We start from the raw sequence: 21,535 nt of genomic DNA on the forward strand, positions 1-21,535 counted from the left end.
GAACCATATCTAATTACAGAGGTGTCCAAAATCACATTAGCACCATAGCTATGTGTCTATCTTCGTTGCTAACTTTAGCTGCTACTTTATTACTGCCTTTTGATAAACGGGATTAACTGGTTTGGTAAAGTATGTAGTTATCTAAAGCCCCAGCTTCAACTATTTCAACTTCTCATCTAGTCTTATTAATAAAATGAGAAGTAGAACCCAGATGTAAGAATATGCCACCAAGACTGTTCAATTATCGAACAAAATCTTTATCCCTATCTGATAGCTTGCTAAAATTAACTACTTGCTCTCGAATAATAGTATTTTTTAAATGGTAAGGGTGCATCTTGTGAAATTTCAGATATGCATTGCTTGGCAAATGTTTCCTTTTAAGAGTAACACTAGTAAATATTTCTGTAGGAGACAGTTCAGCAAAGTTGGCATCTAAAGAAAAAACTTGATTAAAATCAAGCACAAATTTCTACCTTAAAAAAAAAAAAGTTGAATTGATAAGATAATCCATGAATTTTGTCATTCAATGTACCTGACAACACACAAATATATCAGCAAACTGAAAAAAATACAAAGGGTCTGAAAATGAATGACTGTAATTAACACAGCTGGTCACAATGTCAGCACCACATTTACCTGAACAAAATGTCATTAAAAGCAATATAACTGGTTTCTAAAAAAATAATGTTCAAATATTCACAAATCAAATTACCAACATTGAATCATTGCATGGAATTACTCAAACTTAGACTCTGTAACTGATGAGAAATAACTGGATGCAAGTTTTGAACATCAGCTGGCAAGTTATTTTTTGGTGCAAAAGACATTTATTTTATTTATTTAGTTTATTTTACATTTGTTGACCAGGAATGTCTGACTGAGCCGAAGCCCTTTTTCAGCAGAGGCCTGGGGAGAAAAGCTCCAGTAAATACATATAGTAATCAATCAAAGAATGAACAAATATTATGCAATTGGCATTAGCATAAGCAGCTACATTACAGCCACAGCAATATTATACAAGGTGTAGTAAGTACAGAATAGTTAACATAGGAGAAAAGAATTTTACAATTTATCTAAACAAGAAACAAGATATGGTACAAGTAAAGTGAAGGGGAAATGCTTAGATTAGAGAGGTGGGAGTAGAAATTTTCAAGGAGGGTTAGAGCATTGGCAGACCCATTTCCTGGAAAAGTATTATTTTAGAGTTTGTTTAAATTGTTTGGGATGCATGTTTGTTCGAATTCCGATGGGAAGTTTATTCCATTCAATAGAGGGATGGTAGCTGTGTATGTTATGTCCAGATTTTGATTTGGGCTTATAGATTTTTAAGAGGTCAAGGGAAGAGCTTTGGAGGTTCCTTGCAAGAGCATAGTGGGAGATGACAGAGTGTAAGGACGGATGGCTGGTAGAGAAGTGAGCCTATGGTTTGAAGCTGGGAGACAAGGAGGAGGTGGGGGAGTTCTAGCCAGTTTAGATGTCCAAGAGAGAGACAGTAATGTGATCTATATGGTTGTTGGTTTTCAAATCTAGCTACTTTGTGGTATGTAGTCTCAAGTCTTGAGAGCAGAGAGGATTTTAGGTTAGTAAGGATTTGTGAGCAGTATGTTAAGCAGGGAAGAAGGTAGGCATGAATGAGGGCTATTCTAGCTTGCTGAGCAAGAAATTTGTTATTTCTGTAAAGTAGACCTAGTTTAAGGTGTGTTTTCCTGATACAATTATTAATATGGAGGTCGAATTTTAGTTCATCATCTATTGTGATGCCAAGGAGTTTTGAACTAGGTTCAACTGCAATTGGAGTCATGTTGGGTGACTGGATAGTAAAAGAAATTTTTATGTGACTGGCTGTTTTAGGAAGGAAGAGTAGTAGTTTTGTTTTTTTTAGGGTTAAGGATGAGTTGGTTGTTTGACAGCCATGTTTCTACTGAGTTAAAAGGAAGACTGGGCAGCTGTTAAGAGTTTGGAGTGGGAGTTTGCTATTGTTATGACTGTGGAGTCATCGGTGTATTGTATAATAGATCAGAGGGCAGGAGGTATACAGCAGGTTTGTGAAGATGTTGAAGAGAAGTGGCCCTAGAATGGCTCCTTGAGGGACACCCATACGAATTGAAAGGGGAGTAGATAAAGCAGAGTCCCATTTTACAGGTTGGCGTCTGTCTTTAAGGTAGCTTTCAAACCATGCCACTGTTGTGGGGGAGAAGTTAAGGCTAGTCAGTTTATTTAGTAGCAGAGAGTGAGAGAGAATCAAAAGCTTTTGAGAGATCAAGAAAGAGACAGGAGATTAGGTTTTGGTCATCTCTGGCTGTAGAAACAGTATTTAGAAAGGATAGAAATGCAGTATAGGTGCTGTGTTTTGGTCGAAACATTGCAAACTAAATGACTTGACCTTCCTCCCACTGCAAAAGCAGGCCAGAACAGACACTCGGTAAGGTCTTGATGAATGTTTAGGATTTTCATGCATGTCTAATAATAATAAATCCAAACACTGACGGTAAGCTGCTTGAAAATACATCACAGTTACAATAAGACTCATTTATGACAGCTTTGGACAATTGCTTGTAAAACAGACATCCTTCAATACTGTGTCCATTGCACTGCTATAAATAAGACTGTCCATCAGTACAGGCCTACCCCATCTTCGGACTTCATTATGCAGATATTTGTATCACACAAAGTTAGAGAAGGCAATGCATTCCGTTTTTGGATTCTGTTACCGCTATTTTCATTTTCGTTCACACTTACACGACTCTTGGATCGTCAATAAATTGTTTGCTTTCTATTTTGTTCTTTATATTTCTCTGTATATCTTCTAAATTGCATTTGCTTCTCTTAATCTTTTTACATTATTTCTTAGAAATGTAATATCACAGATCTTGATCGGTCTTAATATTGTGTTACTTTTCACTCTTTTGTACATAATATCTGCTTTTGTTGTATTTTAGTTACTTACACACTCAATTTGTTGACTCTGACAGTCTAACCGAACTGGAGCAGAGGCTTTTGAGAACAAAGCTCCAGATGCAGTCAGTTAGAAAGACGTGAATGCAAATACAATATAAATGCATGTAAAAATATACAAAACAAGGTTCAGTAAATGGTAGTAGAAGATGGGCAAACAGCAGCAGGTAGAAGAAATAATATTTTCTTGGTTAAGTACTACTGTATGAACGTAAAGTAAAAGAAGAGCAAGTGGGGAGGAAGTAAGATAAAGTACATCGAGAGAGAGAATTAAGGGAGCTTGAGTTTTGCTGGACGAACATGATATCGAGAGAGACTTTGGGAAAACAATGTAGAATTCAGCACAGGTAATTGCAGAATAAAGGAAATAACTATGGTTTCTCCCGTTTGTTATTTCTCCAAATGTTTAATATTCTTAGTAGAATTACTAGAATGGACTTCCTTCCTGAATCCTGGTATTTCTAACACTCTGGAGATCAGTATTATGTCAATCTTTGATGTTCACAGGTTGTTCTCAGCATCCAATGTACCTATTAGTGCTTAACTCAGTATTGGGCTACCTGCAGTGGTAGACTATTTAAGTATGCTTCAAAATTTGTTTCCATTGTTTGTACAATTACCCCTGAAAAACTCTTGGTTTACTTGCTCCACATTGTCCTCGTCTCTGCACTTTCTAACATATTTTAAATTTAGGTCTCTCAATATCTTGTACGCTACTAGGTAGGTCTAGCTATTTCAGTAATTAATGCGGTTTCTTTTTGTCTACATCTACAGCATCTTTTTTATGTGAGAAAAGACATCAACTAAGACTTATTTTCTTCATGGTTTGATGACATCAACAAATATGTAAGCAGTCCCACAACTGCAAGTTTATATATGTGAGATAGCGTTAGTAATTCATCTTAGAATGTTCCCAGAATTGCCTCCTTCCATTGTTCATATGGAGTTATCTATATAGGTTTTATATTAAAGCATGTCTGAAAATACTTTTTGTCTGGGGCCAGATTCATGAATACCTGCACTAAGTGTACAATGTTCTGAGTAAACAGAAAACACAAGCATAACACCTTCTTCCTCCTAATTTTGGTTTTCCTACAGATTTTCATGGTACCTAGTTTGTGTCTCTGCGTACTCTGGACACTGACATCACTAACAAAGCCATTTCAACAACTGGTCCTTTTTTTTTTTATTTGGCTTTCTATCAAGATGGAAAAAACAAAATAATTGTCCACCTTTTGATAGAACCTATTTCTTGAAATTGGTAATAAGGAATTAACAATATTTCAGAAGAGGTGACACAGAATCAACATTTGAACAGCAGAAGTTCCAAAGTCAAAAGTCAATGTTATCTGTAATGTTTCTGCAGAGGGGAAAGCCCCCCTGTACCCCCCCCCCACACTCCTTGCATATTATATATTCCAACTCCAAGATCGCACTACAGTGAAAAAAGGGTGGATTTCCTGATCCCCACTGTAGTGTGATCAGTTATCAGAACATCAATTCCACATTAGCGAATGCAGATTACCATTCGTTAATGTGGACTCTTAACATTTTCTGGATCAGCATTACAAAATCTTGAAAACAGCCTTTCAACCTTCCCAGCTTCTCATAAATGCCAAACTAAAATTTCATAGTAAACATTTTTCCTTTTTTTAGCTGTTGAAATTGCTAGAGCCTTCCTGTGTCCTGAAAGAGTGCTCTTCAAACTATCTGGAGATATACAGAGCTGAGTATATTTTTCTGGCACTTGAGTTGTGTACTGGTAACTGTTGTTGGACTAATTTTATATCATTGCTGGCTGTGCACTGTTATTTTTGCTTCACTGTATAGTTTTTCAGATCTCTGCTGAAGGTGTTGGTTTTCCCATACCCACCCTCCCTATTTCTGTGTTGCTGTTTAAATTTGGAGGTTTTTGCAGTTGCACTGTAGATTTGATCTGGGACACTTCCCCAGTCCCATCTCTTTACCTCATTCTACCTAATAGACTCCTTCTGCATTGTTTTTAGTCATTTTTAATTTAATTGCATTTTTTAAACTGTTTGGTCTAACATTGCTACATACTCAAGTATGCTAGCTTGCACTGCATTTGAATTGTTTTGACTGCTGGTTTAGCTACTTTTCTGTATATATATATATATATATATATATATATATATATATATATATATATATATAAATCCTTTCCTGTAACTAGTGTAGTCCAAATTCAGATTTGCTGTATCCAGGACTGTATGTAAGCTTCTGAGCCCCCCCCTCCCCCAAGCTTTCTGTGCTGGAGGGAAGCCTTCTAGCTTATCAGTGGGAGTGGTAAGCACTAGGTAACCCATCTACCACATAAGGAGTGGTTCTGACCCAGAAATTGTAGATATTAGCCGTTTGGGCAGTTTTTCCATCTCTCTCAACTTTCTGATTAAAAAGCCCCATTTGCACTTGTTTCCACCCTTCCATGTAACTAGTTTAGTCCAGATACAGATTCTTACTTTTAGCACTTGAATTTGCTTATTCGTGATCAGCACTTGTTCAGAACTTGTAAACACTAAATAACCTACTAATTACTACAGCACTCAACCTTCCTCATTACCTAGAGGAAAACAGTTTTGGTACTTAATTTCCTCACTTGCTTAGAGAAAAACAGCTTTTGTACTCACTTTCCTCACTTATCTAGAGGAAAATAATTTTTTATTCAGGCATGTCCAAGGGTCAGCTCCCAGTGTTCTCTCCTGTCTATCTGATGAATCTGGGCATCTTGAAACAATGTAGAAATTGCCTCATGTACACAGACAACCCTCTCCTCCTACCACCCAACACTACAACCTGTGAGAGATGCACTTATCTAGCCAAACTGGAGGTAAAGCTCTCTCCAATCAAGACTAAACTTGACAGTCAAGAGAAGGTAAACACCTGCACCACACCACACTCATCACATAGTCTCACTAAATCTACACCACCAAAATCCACACATAGAAACACAAAAACATTCGCAGAGGCTCTCAATAATAATCTGCTCAAGCAACAGAGACCTCCACAGCAGAAATGCAAGCAACCTCCACCACCCAACACAACCCAAATGACACATAGCCCGCAGACTCAGTGTGCCACTCAACCACAGCCAATAAGGCAAAACAACGTACCCAACACACTAGTCATAGGCGACTCTATAGTCAGGCACACTGATGTCCCACTCACCAGGCTAAACAAGGAGAAGGTTACTGTCAGCTGCCTGTCGGGTGCCAGGATCCGCCACATAACCCACGCACTCAGGTCACTCCACAAGTACAGATATGACTCTGTCATTGTCCATGTTGGTGTGAACGACCTGAGACATACCTCCCTGGACTACATGAAAAGAGACATGGAAGACCTCTCTGATCTTGTAGCCTAGGCAGGTATGACCCTAGCCCTGAGTAGCATTCTTCCATCACCCAGAATGATGCCGCAGTACAAGGACAAAATGATTGACTTCAACAATTGGCTAAGCTTCTGGTGCCATTCTAAAGGGATCCAGTATCTGTCTGCCTGGGATGACATGGTCGACAGACCACAACGCTTTGCCAGAGATGACCTGCACCTGTCACCCCTGGGATTCCGGATACTGGCTATGGTTCTTGCCGCCCCTATAGTGCCTTTTTTAGGCAAGGTTCAAATGACAAATTCACCACTGTAACAGGAGGAGGCAAGCAAAAACTGAGGGTGATGCTACTTAATGCTAGAAGTCTAAATCTCAAAATGCACTCAGTCGATGCACTCCTTAAAATGGAGAACAGCGATATCTGTGCAGTGACTGAGACCTGGTTCAAGGCTCTAGAGAGCACCCCTGCACTACCAGACTATAACTCATACCACACTTTTCGGCCATGTAACATGGACCGAAACACCAAAGGTGGAGGTGTGTCCATATTCATTAAGGATATCCACACCTCCAGGCTAGTTGCTCAGCATAATGCAGCCGAGGTTATCCAAGTGCAACTAACTTTGGGCAAAACGGCAATCCAAATTGTAGCTTGCTACAGATCACCCACCATGCCCCAGGATTCCCACTCCTCTTTTCTTGATGTACTGGAAAATATTAAGGTTCAACCAAACACCCTAATAATGGGCAATTTCAACTACCCCACCATTAACTGGGAAAACTACTCATGTACCAACTCCTTCACTCAATGCTTTCTGGAATTCATAAACTCCAATGCCCTGGATCAACTTATCCACATCCCCACCAGGGGCAACAACATCCTGGATCTAGTCATTACCAATATGAGTGAACGGTGTTCCACACCTGAAGTCAATGCCTCATTGGTCCGCTCCGACCATAAGCTAATTACCCTAGATATCCACATCCTGCCTCCACCCCCCATTAAGGAAACCATGGTAAAAAATTTTTCCAAAGCCAACTTCATGCTTCTTAAGACAGAAGTGGTGAACTTCATGACACCCATGCAGATGGACAATACAGTTACGACTACTGAATCCTACACAATTGCACTTTATAAGCACTTACATCAGTGCATGGATCGTGCCATCCCAAACAGAACTAAGACGCTATCCTCCAAAAAAAGGAAGCCAATCTGGTGGTCCCCTGCCATAAACAAACTGTACAACAGAAGGAAGAAACTCTTGCAAAAAGAGTAAAATCCCATGAGTGGAGGAGCTCCCTGGTCAGCCTCAGTAAGAAGCTGCAATCCCTGATAAAATCCTCCAAAGCTAGTTACGAAAACAAAATTGCCACAGATTCTAAAGACAACCACAAAGCATTCTTTAGCTATGTCAAGAATCTCAATGGCAACACTTAGATCTGCTTTGAGTTACAGCACAATGGCACTAAATATATAGACCCAACTGATGTTGCCAACATCCTGGCAGATAGGTTCAGTGTTAACTTTACCCCCCTCTCACCCCCTAAAGAGCCCATCTCTATACTGGAAGAATGCAAAGTTCCTGTAATCACGGCTACACAGGTAAAAAACACATTCTCCAAAGCCAAGAACACAGCATCTATGGAACCAGACAACATCCCAGGCTGCGTTCTACACGAACTACGGAACGAACTGGCACCCCACCTAAGTACCATGTTCAATCATAGCCTCACCTCAGGCTTTGTGCCTGCTGAATGGGCGCACAGCAACGGTTATCCCACTCCACAAGGGGGGAGCCACCATGGACCCCGGGAACTACCGCCCATTAGCCTGACGAGCCTGGTCTGCAAGGCCATGGAGCGTATCATCATGTAACTTCTAAACAAAGATATTGGTAATCTCCAAACTCTGGATCCCAACCAGTTCGGGTTTGTAAAAGGCAGATCATGTCTCCTAAACCTGATAGACTTCTTTGAAGCAGTCACCAAAGCTGTAGACAAGGGTAAGGTGGTTCACACAGCCTATCTAGATCTTGCCAAGGCTTTTGACACCATCCCCTACTCTGGAATTATAGATAAACTCACTAAATTCGGTATAAATCACTATGTCACAAGATGGGTTGCCAACTGGCTCAATGACAGAACCCACACTGTGAAAGTAGCAGACTCCAAATCTGACTTCAGACCAGTGACAAGTGGAGTACCACAGGGTTCAGTCCTGGGTCCTCTCCCATTTGGTATCTACTTCTCTGAAGTACAGGCTAACACAGAAGGTCTTTGGCTAACGTAGTTTGCAGATGACTGCAAACTAGGAGCCAACTGAAACTCCTAACAATGTGGACATCCTATAAAAGGGCCTCACTGAGACAGATGCCTGATGTCAAAGCCATGGCCTCAAGCTCCATGCCAAAAAGTGCATTGTCATCCCCTTTGGTAAAAACTCTGTACCCATGAACTACAACATAGGCGGTAGTATACTTAACACTGAAAGTGTGATAAGAGACATTGGGACACAGGTGGACAGTAGTCTCTCCTTTGATAATCACATTGCCACAGTAGTCAGGAAATCCTTCTACGTGGCACACCTCATCATAAAAGGTTTCTCATCCAGAAAAAGAGGAGGTCATTGTTCCTCTCTACTCATCACTCGTTAGACCCATTATAGAATACAATGCCCCTTTTGGTATGTACCTCACAAGACATCTACAATAACTGGAAAGGCTGCAGAAATACCTCACAAAGAAGATTACCGGCCTCAAACAGATGCCCTACGCCGACCGTCTCAAAAAACTCCAGCTTTACTCCGTTGCATATCACCTACTCAGAGGTAATCTCTGCCTAACATACAAAGCTATGTCAAACCCAGAGCTGTTGGACATGCTCCACTTAAAGAAATCCCAATCCCTCCAAGCTACATGCTCTAGGGACCTAAACCTCGTCACCGCATTAAACAGAACATGCCAGAGGAATAGATTCCAGTCCCAAAGACTTCCCATACTCTGGAATAAACCACCTATCTATATCAAACAAAGCTCATTAGCACTCCAAGAAAAATCTTGATGATTGGATGGGAAATAGGAAATTCACCCCGGGGAATCACCTCTGTGGCTCTGCTCGACAGTGGCACAGGAAAATAATTTTCTTGGGTGGCAAAAGCCAGGGTACCTTTTTGGCTGGGCTTGCATAGGCCCCAGGGCCGATAGCCTAATACCTACCTATGAACCTATGATTTCTATGTGATTCTTACTCAGTTTTCATAGTTTGTTGTGGTTCACCTTTCCAGTGCTTCTCAAATACCCGTTATGTTGTGGTGATGGCAAAATCCTCATGCAACAATCTTCCAACTTTAGCATGCCTTTCGTTAAGCAGACCCTCAGCCTTGAATATATCACAACCACTAACAAGATGTGAAACTGTCGCTCACTTTTCAACAGATTTTTTTAAACCATCACATGCATGGTGTACAATATTGAACTGGTATTACTAACACTTTTCTGTTTTAATGGTTGCAATGTTTTAGGTATCTAATACTGTGACAGGAATGGATTTCATTCCTGTACTGGGGCGCAATAAGAGTTCATAAAATGAATACAGCTTCACTACCAAAAATCACCCACAATCTACCAAAACTGGTCTCCTGTAGTTCATACAGAGATACACATATCAGTAGCATATTTATGCACATTTCAGAGTTATTTGAATTAGCTGTGTTGCTCCTGCTATTTACTGGGACTGTCTGGTTGTCTTTATTCTACAGTGCTGTAGGTTCTGCTTGCATATCCCGATATATTATGATTGTGTTTCTCTGTACACAGAACATGACAATCATTAGGTGTAGATATTTCAATGATTAGGAATACTTTTGCTCATTTTTCTTGGACTTGGACTAGACATTTTTCCTGTTCTTGGACTAGACTTCATATCTAGTTTTCTTGCATCTATTTTCTTAACTGTTACTATTACATGATCTCACATCATCATATTTTTTTTATTTTCATACATTTTTTTGGCTCTTTTTCCAAAGTTTCCAGTACAACAATATCTACACATCACTGTGGTTTTCTGTATATAGATCATTAGCTATGGGTGTATGACACCCTGCTACAAAAAGTGTAACTGTCTTTAGTTTTGTAGTACAAACGTGCAGTTGTCTGTACCGCCTCCCTTTTCTACACATTTTTGCACCATTGCATCACTGTCTTCAGCTGCTGTTAACCTTTTATCTTTTGGTTTAAATTCTCACCTGAACCACACATGCATCAAATCTTGATCAACATGTGGCTGGTCAACTACTCCTCCTCCTCTGGAAATGTTACCATCATTATGAACTTTCTACATTTGTTTTGGTCGAGAACGTTATCTTTTTTATTTTACTTTTTATAGCTAGCCATTGCTACCAGGTTTCTGTTCACTTCTGATTGGATTTCCATAACTGCTTCCTTCCTAAATGCTTTTGGAATCTGTGGAATGAGAAAACCGCACACACAGCGAATCAGCACAGGCACATAATCAGATGCATCTCCAAATCTGGGGGTACAACTTGAAGATGGGCATTACCCCACACAGAATCTTCTACATTAATACCCTAATAACTCCTATGATCGAAAACAACACCACAAATACCATCTCTAGACTTTAAAAGTTTTCAACAAAATGACTTTTCAGTCAAATGTACTTTGTCGTTTTTTTTCCGATTCAGTCAAAAGCATTTTTGATCAAATGTAGCATAAATGTATCTACCCACCTATATATATATATATATCTACCCAACCACCCCTTCAGACTGACAAATGTATAATCTTACAAATAATGTTTTTATACATCATTTGACAAGCATAAAGTAGTTTTGTTGTTTTTGTATCCAATCCTGAGGCCAATCAATCATACCAAAGTTGTAAGTCAGAAAAGGGAAGGCAAGATGATTTAAAGTTTGAACTTTATTCATAGATATCAGAGCACTTTTCAGTATTGTTTTTAATCTTCTAAAACATTGTTACTAAGCTTTGTTCCCATTTGTTCATGCTATATTATTGACACTTCGCCTCTCCCCCCCCTAAAGGAGAGATAACTATCCCAGCAGAGTGTAGCCTCCCAGACATCTCAAATGCGCAGGTGAAAGCTGCTCTCTCTAAAGCTAAAAACACAGCATCGATGGGACCCGATGGTGTCCCCGGCTGTGTGTTACACGAGCTAAATGAGGAATTAAACCCGCACATAAGGCAGCTGTTTAATCTCAGCCTTACCACAGGATACGTGCCCAAGGAGTGGCGTACGGCAACTGTGGTCCCACTCCACAAAGGCGGTGCCTCTACGGACCCTGGTAATTACCGCCCCATAAGCTTAACAAGTGTAGTCTGCAAAGCTATGGAGAGGATCATAATGGAGCTCATAAACAAAGATATAAAGGACTTGCAGACATTGGACCCGACCCAGTTTGGTTTCGTCAAGGGCAGATCATGCCTTTTGAACTTGGTTGACTTCTTCGAAACAGTCACCAAGGCCATTGATGAGGGAAAGGCAGTCCATACAGCCTACCTTGCCCTTGCAAAGGCCTTCGACACAATACCCTACTCGGGTATTGTAGAAAAACTTACCAGCTTAAATGTAAACCCATATGTCACAAGATGGGTTGCAAACTGGCTTAAGGACAGAACCCACAGGGTTAGAGTTGCTGGCGCTATGTCAGACTCCAAGCCGGTCACAAGTGGTGTCCCACAGGGCTCGGTCCTTGGCCCCCTATTGTTCGGCATCTACTTCTCAGAAGTACAGGCCAACATGGGAGGACTTTGGCTGACAAAGTTTGCAGACGACTGCAAACTGGGTGCCATAGTGGAAAGTGCATCGGACACGGATATCCTTCAGAAGGGACTCACGGAAACAGATAGCTAGTGCCAGAGCCATAGCCTGAAGTTAAACGCCAAAAAATGTATAGTCATACCCTTCGGGAAAAACAAGGTAACCCCAAGCTACCATATAAGGTGGCAATCCACTAAGCACAGAAGAGGTTATCAGGGACCTGGGGACCCAGGTTGACAGTGGCCTTTCTTTTGACACTCACGTTGCTAAAGTGGTTAGAAAGACCTTCTACATTGCCCACCTGATCATGATGGGATTCACATCCAGATCTAGTGAGGTCATTGTTCCCCTGTACTCTTCACTTATCAGACCAATGATCGAGTACAATGCCCCATTCGGGATGTATCTCACCCGACATCTGCAGCAATTGGAGAGACCCCAAAAGTTCCTCACCAAAAGGATAAAGGGACTCCAAAATCTGTCATATGCTGCCAGATTGAAGAAACTCCAGCTCTATTCAGTTGCATACCGTCTGCTCAGAGGTGACATGTGCCTGACATACAAGGCCATGTCCAACCCGAATTAATGGACATGCTCCACCTCAAAAATCCAAATCCACCAAAACCACTAGAGCAAGCGACTTAAACCTTAGCACGGATATAAATAGGATGTGCTGGAGGGATAGATTTATCACTCAGAGACTCCCTATGCTGTGGAATAAAATCCTGATCCATGTGAGGCAGAGCACCTCGCTGGCTCTGTTCAAGAGAAATCTTGACCTGTGGATGGGAGATCGTAGGTTTATCCCGGGAATCATCTCTGTCTCACTGCTGGACAGAGGCACAACAAACTAATGGGCACAGTATTTTTTCATATAAGGGGTGGCGTAAGCCACAAAAATTTGGGCTAGGCTTATAAATGCCTTAGGGCAGATAGCCTAGTATAAACCTATGAACCTATGAACCTATTCCCAGATATTTACACATTCCATCAGACTTCCTGCTATAAACATCACCCTTTTTCATATGTATCAATGCCAAATGTCATTTTGCTGTCATCTGAAAAAGTTTAACCATTTGCAATTGTACTTTTAGAGGCTTGCAAGATGAGATATACAATTTTGAATCATCCAAAAAAGGAGAGATGACATTTAGCAAGGCTGTTAAGTAAACAACTTAATGGGCTAAGGGCAAAACAAAGCATCAATACTGAAAATAAGCCTGGAATATCCTCGGCTGAATTCTTCTATCTGGGTTTTTTATTATTCTGTCAAAGTGGTTTACCAGCGATTCAGAACGACTACTACATAACATATCACATGTGGTATATTTTGTAATTTTTGAAGCATTTTGAGATCCATGAATGGGAAGCAGTGTCATTTTTTTTTTTTTTTTTGCTTTTGTGATCTAGCCATACCATAGATTCCACCCATTATAACAGCTTTTCTTTATGGCTTTCATAGTAGATAATCCTTAGTTCCACACAATTTTCTTTTTTTACTGCTCTGTTCAATTGCCAGAATTGAATTTCTGTTTAAATGGTTGTAAACCCTGTCTTATCAATTGTGGTATACAATTTACATATTGGAAGGCAAATTATTGATCAGAAAGTTCTTATGATGGCTTGCAGGTCTTCTTGTAAGAAGTACAGTTTTTTTCCCATTGTTGGTAATTTTTAATAAGAGCTAAATAAGAGTACAAAGATAGAGATAGGTACAGCTGTGGACCTGGGGCTTCCATTGAGCAGCCTGGTTTAAATTTGTCTCAGTTTCACTGGCTATTACTTCATTCCATGCATTAGCATTTCCTAATAATTATGTTTTTTACCTAATCATTATTTTTGTATAGTTTAACAAGATATTCAAAAATGTTTCTCCAAAATTCATTGATTTTTTTGGGGTGGCTCTATCACTGTTATTCTTTCATTTCGTAGTTTCCTATACAACCTTTTTGGGTCATTAATGAATTTCAGATTACTGCTACATGAAAATCACTTACTGCATTCAGCACATCTATATGGTTCTCCCTTGTGTGAAGGGACTGATGGTTCATCAGAATACTACGACGTGAAAAACACTTATTACACTCAGTACATTTATATGGCTTCTCCCCCGTGTGAGTCCTTTGGTGGTATAGAAGCCCGCTCTTTCCTCTGTAAGACTTGTTGCATTCAGGACATTTATATGGTTTTTCCACTGCATGAGTCTTTTGATGATACAGCAGAGCACTGTTTCCTCTATAACATTTACCGCATTCTGGGCATTTGTACGGCTTCTCACCCGTGTGTGTCTTTTGATGGTACAGCAAACAAATCTTGTCTCTATAACACTTACCACATTCGGGACATTTATATGGTTTCTCACCCGTGTGAATGGTCTGATGGTGCATCAGTGTGCTGCGATATGAAAAACACTTACTGCATTCAGCACATTTATATGGTTTTTCCACAGTGTGCGTTTTTAGATGATATATAAGACCACTCTTTTCTATATAAGATTTATTGCACTCAGGACATTTATAAGGTTTCGTCCCTGTGTGAATGGTCTGATGGTGCATTAAACTGCTACTCCGTGAAAAACACTTACTGCACTCAGGGCATTTATACGGTTTCTGCCCCGTGTGAGTCATTTCATGTTTTAATAGGTCACTCTTCTGTATAAAACTCCTGTTACACAAAGCACATTTATATGGTTTCTCCCCAGAGTGAGTTTTTTGATGCTTTAGTAAATCACTCTTTTGTACGAAGCTCTTATTACACTCGGCACATATATACGGTCTCTCCCCTGTATGAATGGCTTGATGACGTACCAGATGACGGGTATGTGAAAAACATTTACTGCATTCAGTGCATTTATATGGCTTCAATCCTGTATGAATGACCTGATGGGCCACCAGATTACTGCTGCGTGAAAAGCACTTGCTGCACTCGTTGCACTTATATGGCTTCTCCCCCGTGTGAATAGTTTGGTGGCGCATCAGACTACCGCTGCGTGAAAAACATTTACTGCATTCTAAGCACTTGTATGGTTTTTCCCCCGTGTGTGTATTTTGATGGTAAAGGAGTCCACTCTTTGCTTTATAGCATTTATTGCACTGAGGACATTTGTATGTTTTTTTCCCTGTGTGAGTGGCCTGATGGTGCATCACATTCTCCGAGTGACAGCTCTGATGGATTACTGGACTTTGCGGTACAGTAAAACTTGTATCACATTCACTGTCCCTGCTGCAGTTAAAACTTGTATCACATTCACTGTCCCTGCTGCAGTTATGTCCTGAGTGAAGCTGTGATTCAGGAGAGCACTGACCCTTGTCCGAGCCCTTAAGTTGAGTGTGCTGTTGCTGATTCTTTGATGGATGATGTAACTGGAGTGTCCCAAATGATGAATGGTTACTCCAACTTACAGAGCCCTCTGTGCTTCTGACACCTAAAAAGACAATATTAGTATTTTTTTTACATTGATGAAATAATTTATGCCAGACATTTCACCCACAACACTACAAGAACATTCCGGAAACATTTTAAATATCAAAGATTTTCTGTTTGCAAAAGTATTTTTTCCTGCTGTTATTAGTGCAATTACCAAAATAAACAAATACAATTTTGACTTTCATTTGGTTCTCAGTGAAGAGGTTTAGTAGATGCAAAACAGTCCACAACTATTATAACACACAAACACATACATAGTCTACCAGTAACAATGGAATTTTCTCATATAACTAAGACTAGTGAGTCATCTAGCACTTGAATGTATCATTTTTACTTTTGCAGCAGTGTTTGAAATGGGTTCTTTTGAATCAGACCCCTATATTGGTTATTAAACTCCATTAAATAAGTCAGTAAGACATCTGATGCATGATCAAATGACAACAGAAATGAAAAAAAAAAACATTGAAATCAATTGCAATGATGTTGAAATGAATTACAATTAAGTGCAACTTCTTTAATGTGTGCAGCTTTATTTATATATTTACTTACTGATGTGAAAACCATTCAAGAATACTGTAAAAACCTACTTCTGGTTCAGCCCAGGGACAAAACCATGATATGGAAGAATAATTATGTCATATTTAACTGCAAACTAGAAACAGAAGATGAAAATAGAGCCATTTATTCGGTAACCATAATTTGGTTGAAGACATATTAGTGGACTTAGCAACAGATAAAGCATATCGACAGTAATTGTTATTAAGAAGATAGGAATTTTAATTTTAGAGAATGCAGGAGGTGAAGGTGTGGAATAGAGATGTAGTGTTTGGCATGTGTGGACGATATGGAAGAGAGATTATCATCAGCTAGAAGGCAAATCATTACAGACTAATACAATTCTTCAGAATTTCAAATGTTCAAAAACTTTCAGAAGTTCAAAAAATCATGAAAAAATTCATGAACATGCAATTGGATTTTTCATTTAAAAAAAAAAGAAAAAAACATGGTTTCTTTCTTACCCACATAAAATAATCTGCCTTATTAACTTTTCTACATGAAATGAACAAAAAAATAAAGGGGGGGTTACATACGGCATTACTCTTTTTTAATGTATCCAAAGCTTTCAACAGTGCCTCTCATACACTACTAATCAGAGAAGTAGATAATTGTTAGATGAGTACAATCGATATGACTTGGTTCAAAAGTCACTTATTAGACAGCTCACAGTGTATGCTGGCAGGATTCCTATTTCACATTACTCCCCATAACTCTTAACTTGCCACAATGATCTATTTTAAGACCTTTACTGCTTAACATATTTGTCACAATGACCTGCACAAAATCACAACACTATACTACTACAATATGCTAATGAATGAACTCCATCTTCATTGGATACCTTAGATAACCTGCAAAGAGTCACACAGTCATCTTTCCAATATATCTAAGGTTTTCCTAAATTTCTCTCATCTTATACATACTAAATCTGAAAAAAATGTGCACTTTACTTCTATGACCAAGCACAAATACTCAACAACAATCTCAAAGAAATCACTAGACAACACTGAAATAGAACTTTTCACTCATGCTATGCTACTTGGAGAGTAACAACGGAGTTCATCTCAAAATCAACCATCGCGTCAGTCACGAAACTGGTAGGATTTGTTCAAGTCCAAACCCTACCTTACAGATCAGTTTCAACTGACCAAAACGGTCTTACTTTCAGCTCTACTGTACAATTCTAACTTTACTAATATCCCCCAAACAGTGCTAAAAATGTGAAAATTACATACAATAAAAATAGGTATGTTTGCCGCTAATAAACCCGCTTATGCTCTTCATTGCGCAGCCTTGACAGAATTAGGTCAGCTACAACCGAACACTCAACTATAAATCAAAGATCATTCATAACTTCCTTGTTAAACCCATTAAACATCTACCCATTACAAATCTTCTGCATATTTATACTTCTGCTAGGCGACTTTAGTGCTTCAGGTCCAAATCTATTACACATCTATAAAATCCCACAATCAGTTTGGCAATTCCTTACACTCCATTACAGCATCCAAACTTTGGAATTTATCCCCACTGTTTTATACTTCGAGTCGAACGCTAAAATCTTTGTAATAAAGCTAAATCGTTACTTTACATAAAAACGTAATTTCCTCATTTGCTACACCTATATGAACCTATTAAACCACTCTATTTTGTCCCTCTAAACAGGGCCTTAAAGAATCTCACACATGCTTAAAAAACGTTGTTTTATCCGTAACACGTTACTCATAAAATCTTCTCACTCTTACTCTCTACTGATTCGATTCGTAAGCTCTTACAATTTTTTTCCTTCTTGACTATCTACATACCTTACATTCCACTCTCCTGCTCTTTAATTAAAGAAAATACTTGTGATCAAATCTTACTTCATAATGTGTCAAGTGCTGTACCTCCCTTATGTCTGCATTTTTATTTTCGTCTGCATAAATAGTCTGATTTTTTTTTTTTCAAATTTCTTTTGTCATTGTACAAACCAATGTTTACAACTTATGTTTCATTCATTTAATTTTTCTAATTAAACTTGTATTTTATATTTTTTTCCTGTGCTTCTTTTCAATTGCATCTTATTTTATGCTACTTTAATAGAGTTTTTTTCCTGCAGCTTGTACTGAAAAAGGGCCACTAGTACTAATTATTGAATACCTAAAATAAAACAAATGTTATGCTCCTAGTTTCATTAAGCACCGTGTAAAAATGCCTACGCCCATGATATACACTGAATTCAGTGACCAACTTCATAATTCCAGATGCATAACAGAAATGCCCTGGGAAAGAATAGTTGTGTAAATTCTTACCCTAACCATAGATGTTCTTCTCTTCCATGTTGCAGTATTCTCACTGTAGGATTCTCCGTCTCCAGGACCTGAACGTTTGCTCCTATACAAAAGCTCTCAGCCTGGTTGCGGTTGGGACGTCATATGTAGGGCCATACACCAGGGACCAGACCCAATTTGGCTTGGTCAAAGGCAGGCCATGTCTACTGAATCTGGTGGATTTCTTTGAGAAAGTCACTAAGGCCATGGATAAGAACAGTACATACCACCTACCTCAACCTGGCCAAAGCATCTGACACAATTCCCCACTCGGGTATTATAAATAAACCTCACAAAACTTGGCATAAATCCCTATGTCACCAGGCTGATGGACAGGACACACGTGGTTAAAGTTGGTGAATCCAGATCCAGCAAGAGGTCAGTTACTTGCGATGTACCAGAGAGCTCAGTGCTGAGACCACTCCTGCTCAGAATATACTTCTCTGAAGTCAAGGTTAACGTGGAAGGCCTCTGGAAGACAAAGTATGCAGACTGCAAGCTGGGGGCAATCACTGAATCCCCCAATGATGTAGACATCCTTCGGGAGGATCTTGACCCCTTAGAGTAGATTCAGAGGTGAGAGATCTAGGTACACAGATAGAGAGTAGCCTGAACTTTGACTGCCATGTGTCTGCACTAGTGAGGAAATCCTTTAAAGTGGTACAAAAAGGAAAAGGTTCTAAAGGAACCTTGACATGGGAGACAGGAACTTCACCCCGGGGATCACATCAGTCACCCTGCTAGACAGAGGTCCAGGAACTTCACCCCGGGGATCACATCAGTCGCCCTGCTAGACAGAGGTCCAGGGAAGTAAATACTGTGGGAAGAAATATCCAGGAAATTGTTATGACTAGGCTTGTATAGGCACTAGGGCTGATAGCAGCCTAGTACCAACCTATGAACTTATAAAGGTATGGCATCCAGATCCAAGGAAATAATCGTCCTGTTGTACTCAGCCCTCATTAGACCAACAAATAGAGTACAATGTGCCATTTGACATGTACTTGATCAGGCACTTAGCAGCTAGAGTGACCTCAGATTTTATGGCACTGACTGCTGTAAATGGGGAGGATGCCTAACTCACTTGAATTTTTCTAAAGGGAGGAATTGATTATTGCATACGGCTGACCAGAACAGCTTCATTAACAGTGGTTGACAGCAGAAGGTTCAGTGTCAGTGCTGTACTTAAATGAAAAGTTGGGGGGAATGCCTAAGGTCACCTAATATTTTTTTTTGGGGGGGGGGTTGAGTATTGACCACAGCTCTGCAAGGGGTATGCAAATACCACACATATAACCACAACACTGCTGTATATCACAGGTCTACACAGCACATGTAAATACCCCTCCCAGTGATATAGAATATCTGCAGGAGTCTGGCAAATCCACTATTCACAAATGTATAACATGGCTCTACATGGGGTATAAAAATACCACTCCACTGACATATAGAAGGCACCACATATGATACGTGGTTAACTTTGTAATGCTGTATAACCCAGACAACTATAAACAGGATATCTAGGGTATATGTTCAAGAAAGAATAGTTGTGTAAAATCTTACCATAACTATAGATGTCTTTCTCTTCTATACGTTACAGTATTCATGACATGAGGGAGTCTGCCATAGGCCAATATACAAAAGTCTAAAGCTACTGTCAGGTACATGCAATGTCACACATAGGTCCCCGTCCAATGTCAGCTATAAAGTAACATCGGGATTAAAGCAGACGTCAGCATGTACCATACTCAAGAAGAACATCAGCCTGATAAATAAACTGAGATAAACACACATCCATAAATCAAATAAGCATCAGGAGGGAGGAGGGAGGGTTAGAATATTGCAACAAACAGAAGAGAAGTACAGCTATGGTTATGGTAAGATTTCACAGAACTATTCTATGTCCTTCTGCTCATATGTTGCAGTATTCATAACATGAGGGAGAATACCAAAGCTCATGCAGAGGAAAGAGCGGGAGGAGGGGCAGTAGCATGCTCTACAAACCCCTGAAGAACAGCCCTGGCAAAACCAGCTCTAGATCTAGACATACCATCCAAGTTGTAGTGTTTTGTGAAGGTATGAACAGAAGACTAAGCTGCTTCCAGGACAGAAGTATCCAAACCCTTGGATAAAAGCACTTCAAGAAGACACAGCTCTAGTAGAATGAGCCTTAACTGGAGATGCAAGGGTTTTTCCAAGAAACCCATAAAAACAAAAAGCAATAGCCTTAGAGATCCAAGTGGAGATTGTCTGCTTGGAAACAGGCTTGCTCAGAGCCCTGGGATGACAAGAAATGAAAAGACGATCAGATTTTCTGATAGACATGGTTTTATTCAAATAAAATCTGACTTGTCTATGCACATCCAAGGTGTGTAAAACCCTATCGCTACAAGAATATGGAGAGGGAAAGAAAGCAAATTACTGGATTGTTTAAGTGACAACTCATTCACCACCTTTGGCATAAAGGAGGGATTAGTACGTAGGCAAACCCTATCCTTATGGAAAACAGTAAAGGGAGAGGAAGCCATAAAGGCCTGAAGCTTGGAAACCATTATGGCTGAAGTGACAGCCAAAAGAAGCATGGTCTTCCAAGTGTGATGCTGGAGAGAAGAAGAAACTGCTGGCTCAAAGGGAGGCAATTCAAGTATTTCGAAGCCAAAACTTAGATCCCAAGGAGGAGGAACTGGTTTCCTTGGTGGTCTGATATAAAAGATGCCTTTCAAGAAAAGCTCGACTTCCAGTCTTGAAGCCAAAGGTGGGGCCATAGGCAGACAAGCAGAGATGGCTGAAAGATGAACTTTTTCTGATCAGCATGATAATCCATAGGTTCATAGGTTAGTACTAGGCTATTGGCCCTAGGGCCTATACAAGCCTAGCCATAACAATTCTCTGGCTATTTCTTCCCACATTATTTACTTCCATGGACTCCTGTCTAGCAGGGCGACCGACGTGATTCCTGGGGTGAATTTCCTTTCTCCCATGTAATCGTCAAGGTTCCTTTTGAAGAGGGCCAAAGAGGCGCTCTGCTTGACATGTATGGGCAGTCTATTTCAGAGTCTGGGGTGTCTCTAGATCAGGAACCTATCCCTCTAGCATGTTTTGTTTATTGTGATAACAAGGTTTAGATCCCTGGAGCATGTGG

General features: G+C 39.8%; 1 protein-coding gene across 1 annotated transcript in view; it reads right to left on the bottom strand.

The window, feature by feature from the left end:
- Positions 1-9,477: 9,477 nt before the first annotated feature.
- The window catches only part of LOC122814459 (zinc finger protein 91-like), a 586,949-nt gene continuing 574,891 nt past the window's right edge, over positions 9,478-21,535 (bottom strand). The window contains exons 15-16 of the mRNA XM_044087039.1: positions 13,065-15,524; positions 9,478-11,346 (exon numbers count right to left, since the gene is read on the bottom strand). Coding sequence (XP_043942974.1) covers positions 14,068-15,524 — 1,457 coding nt within the window. The 3' untranslated portion in view covers positions 9,478-11,346; positions 13,065-14,067. The remainder of the gene's footprint in view (positions 11,347-13,064; positions 15,525-21,535) is intronic.

This window comes from Protopterus annectens, chromosome 10.part0 (assembly GCF_019279795.1).
Source record: "Protopterus annectens isolate FY-2018-M chromosome 10.part0, PAN1.0, whole genome shotgun sequence".
Taxonomy (NCBI): domain Eukaryota; kingdom Metazoa; phylum Chordata; order Ceratodontiformes; family Protopteridae; genus Protopterus; species Protopterus annectens.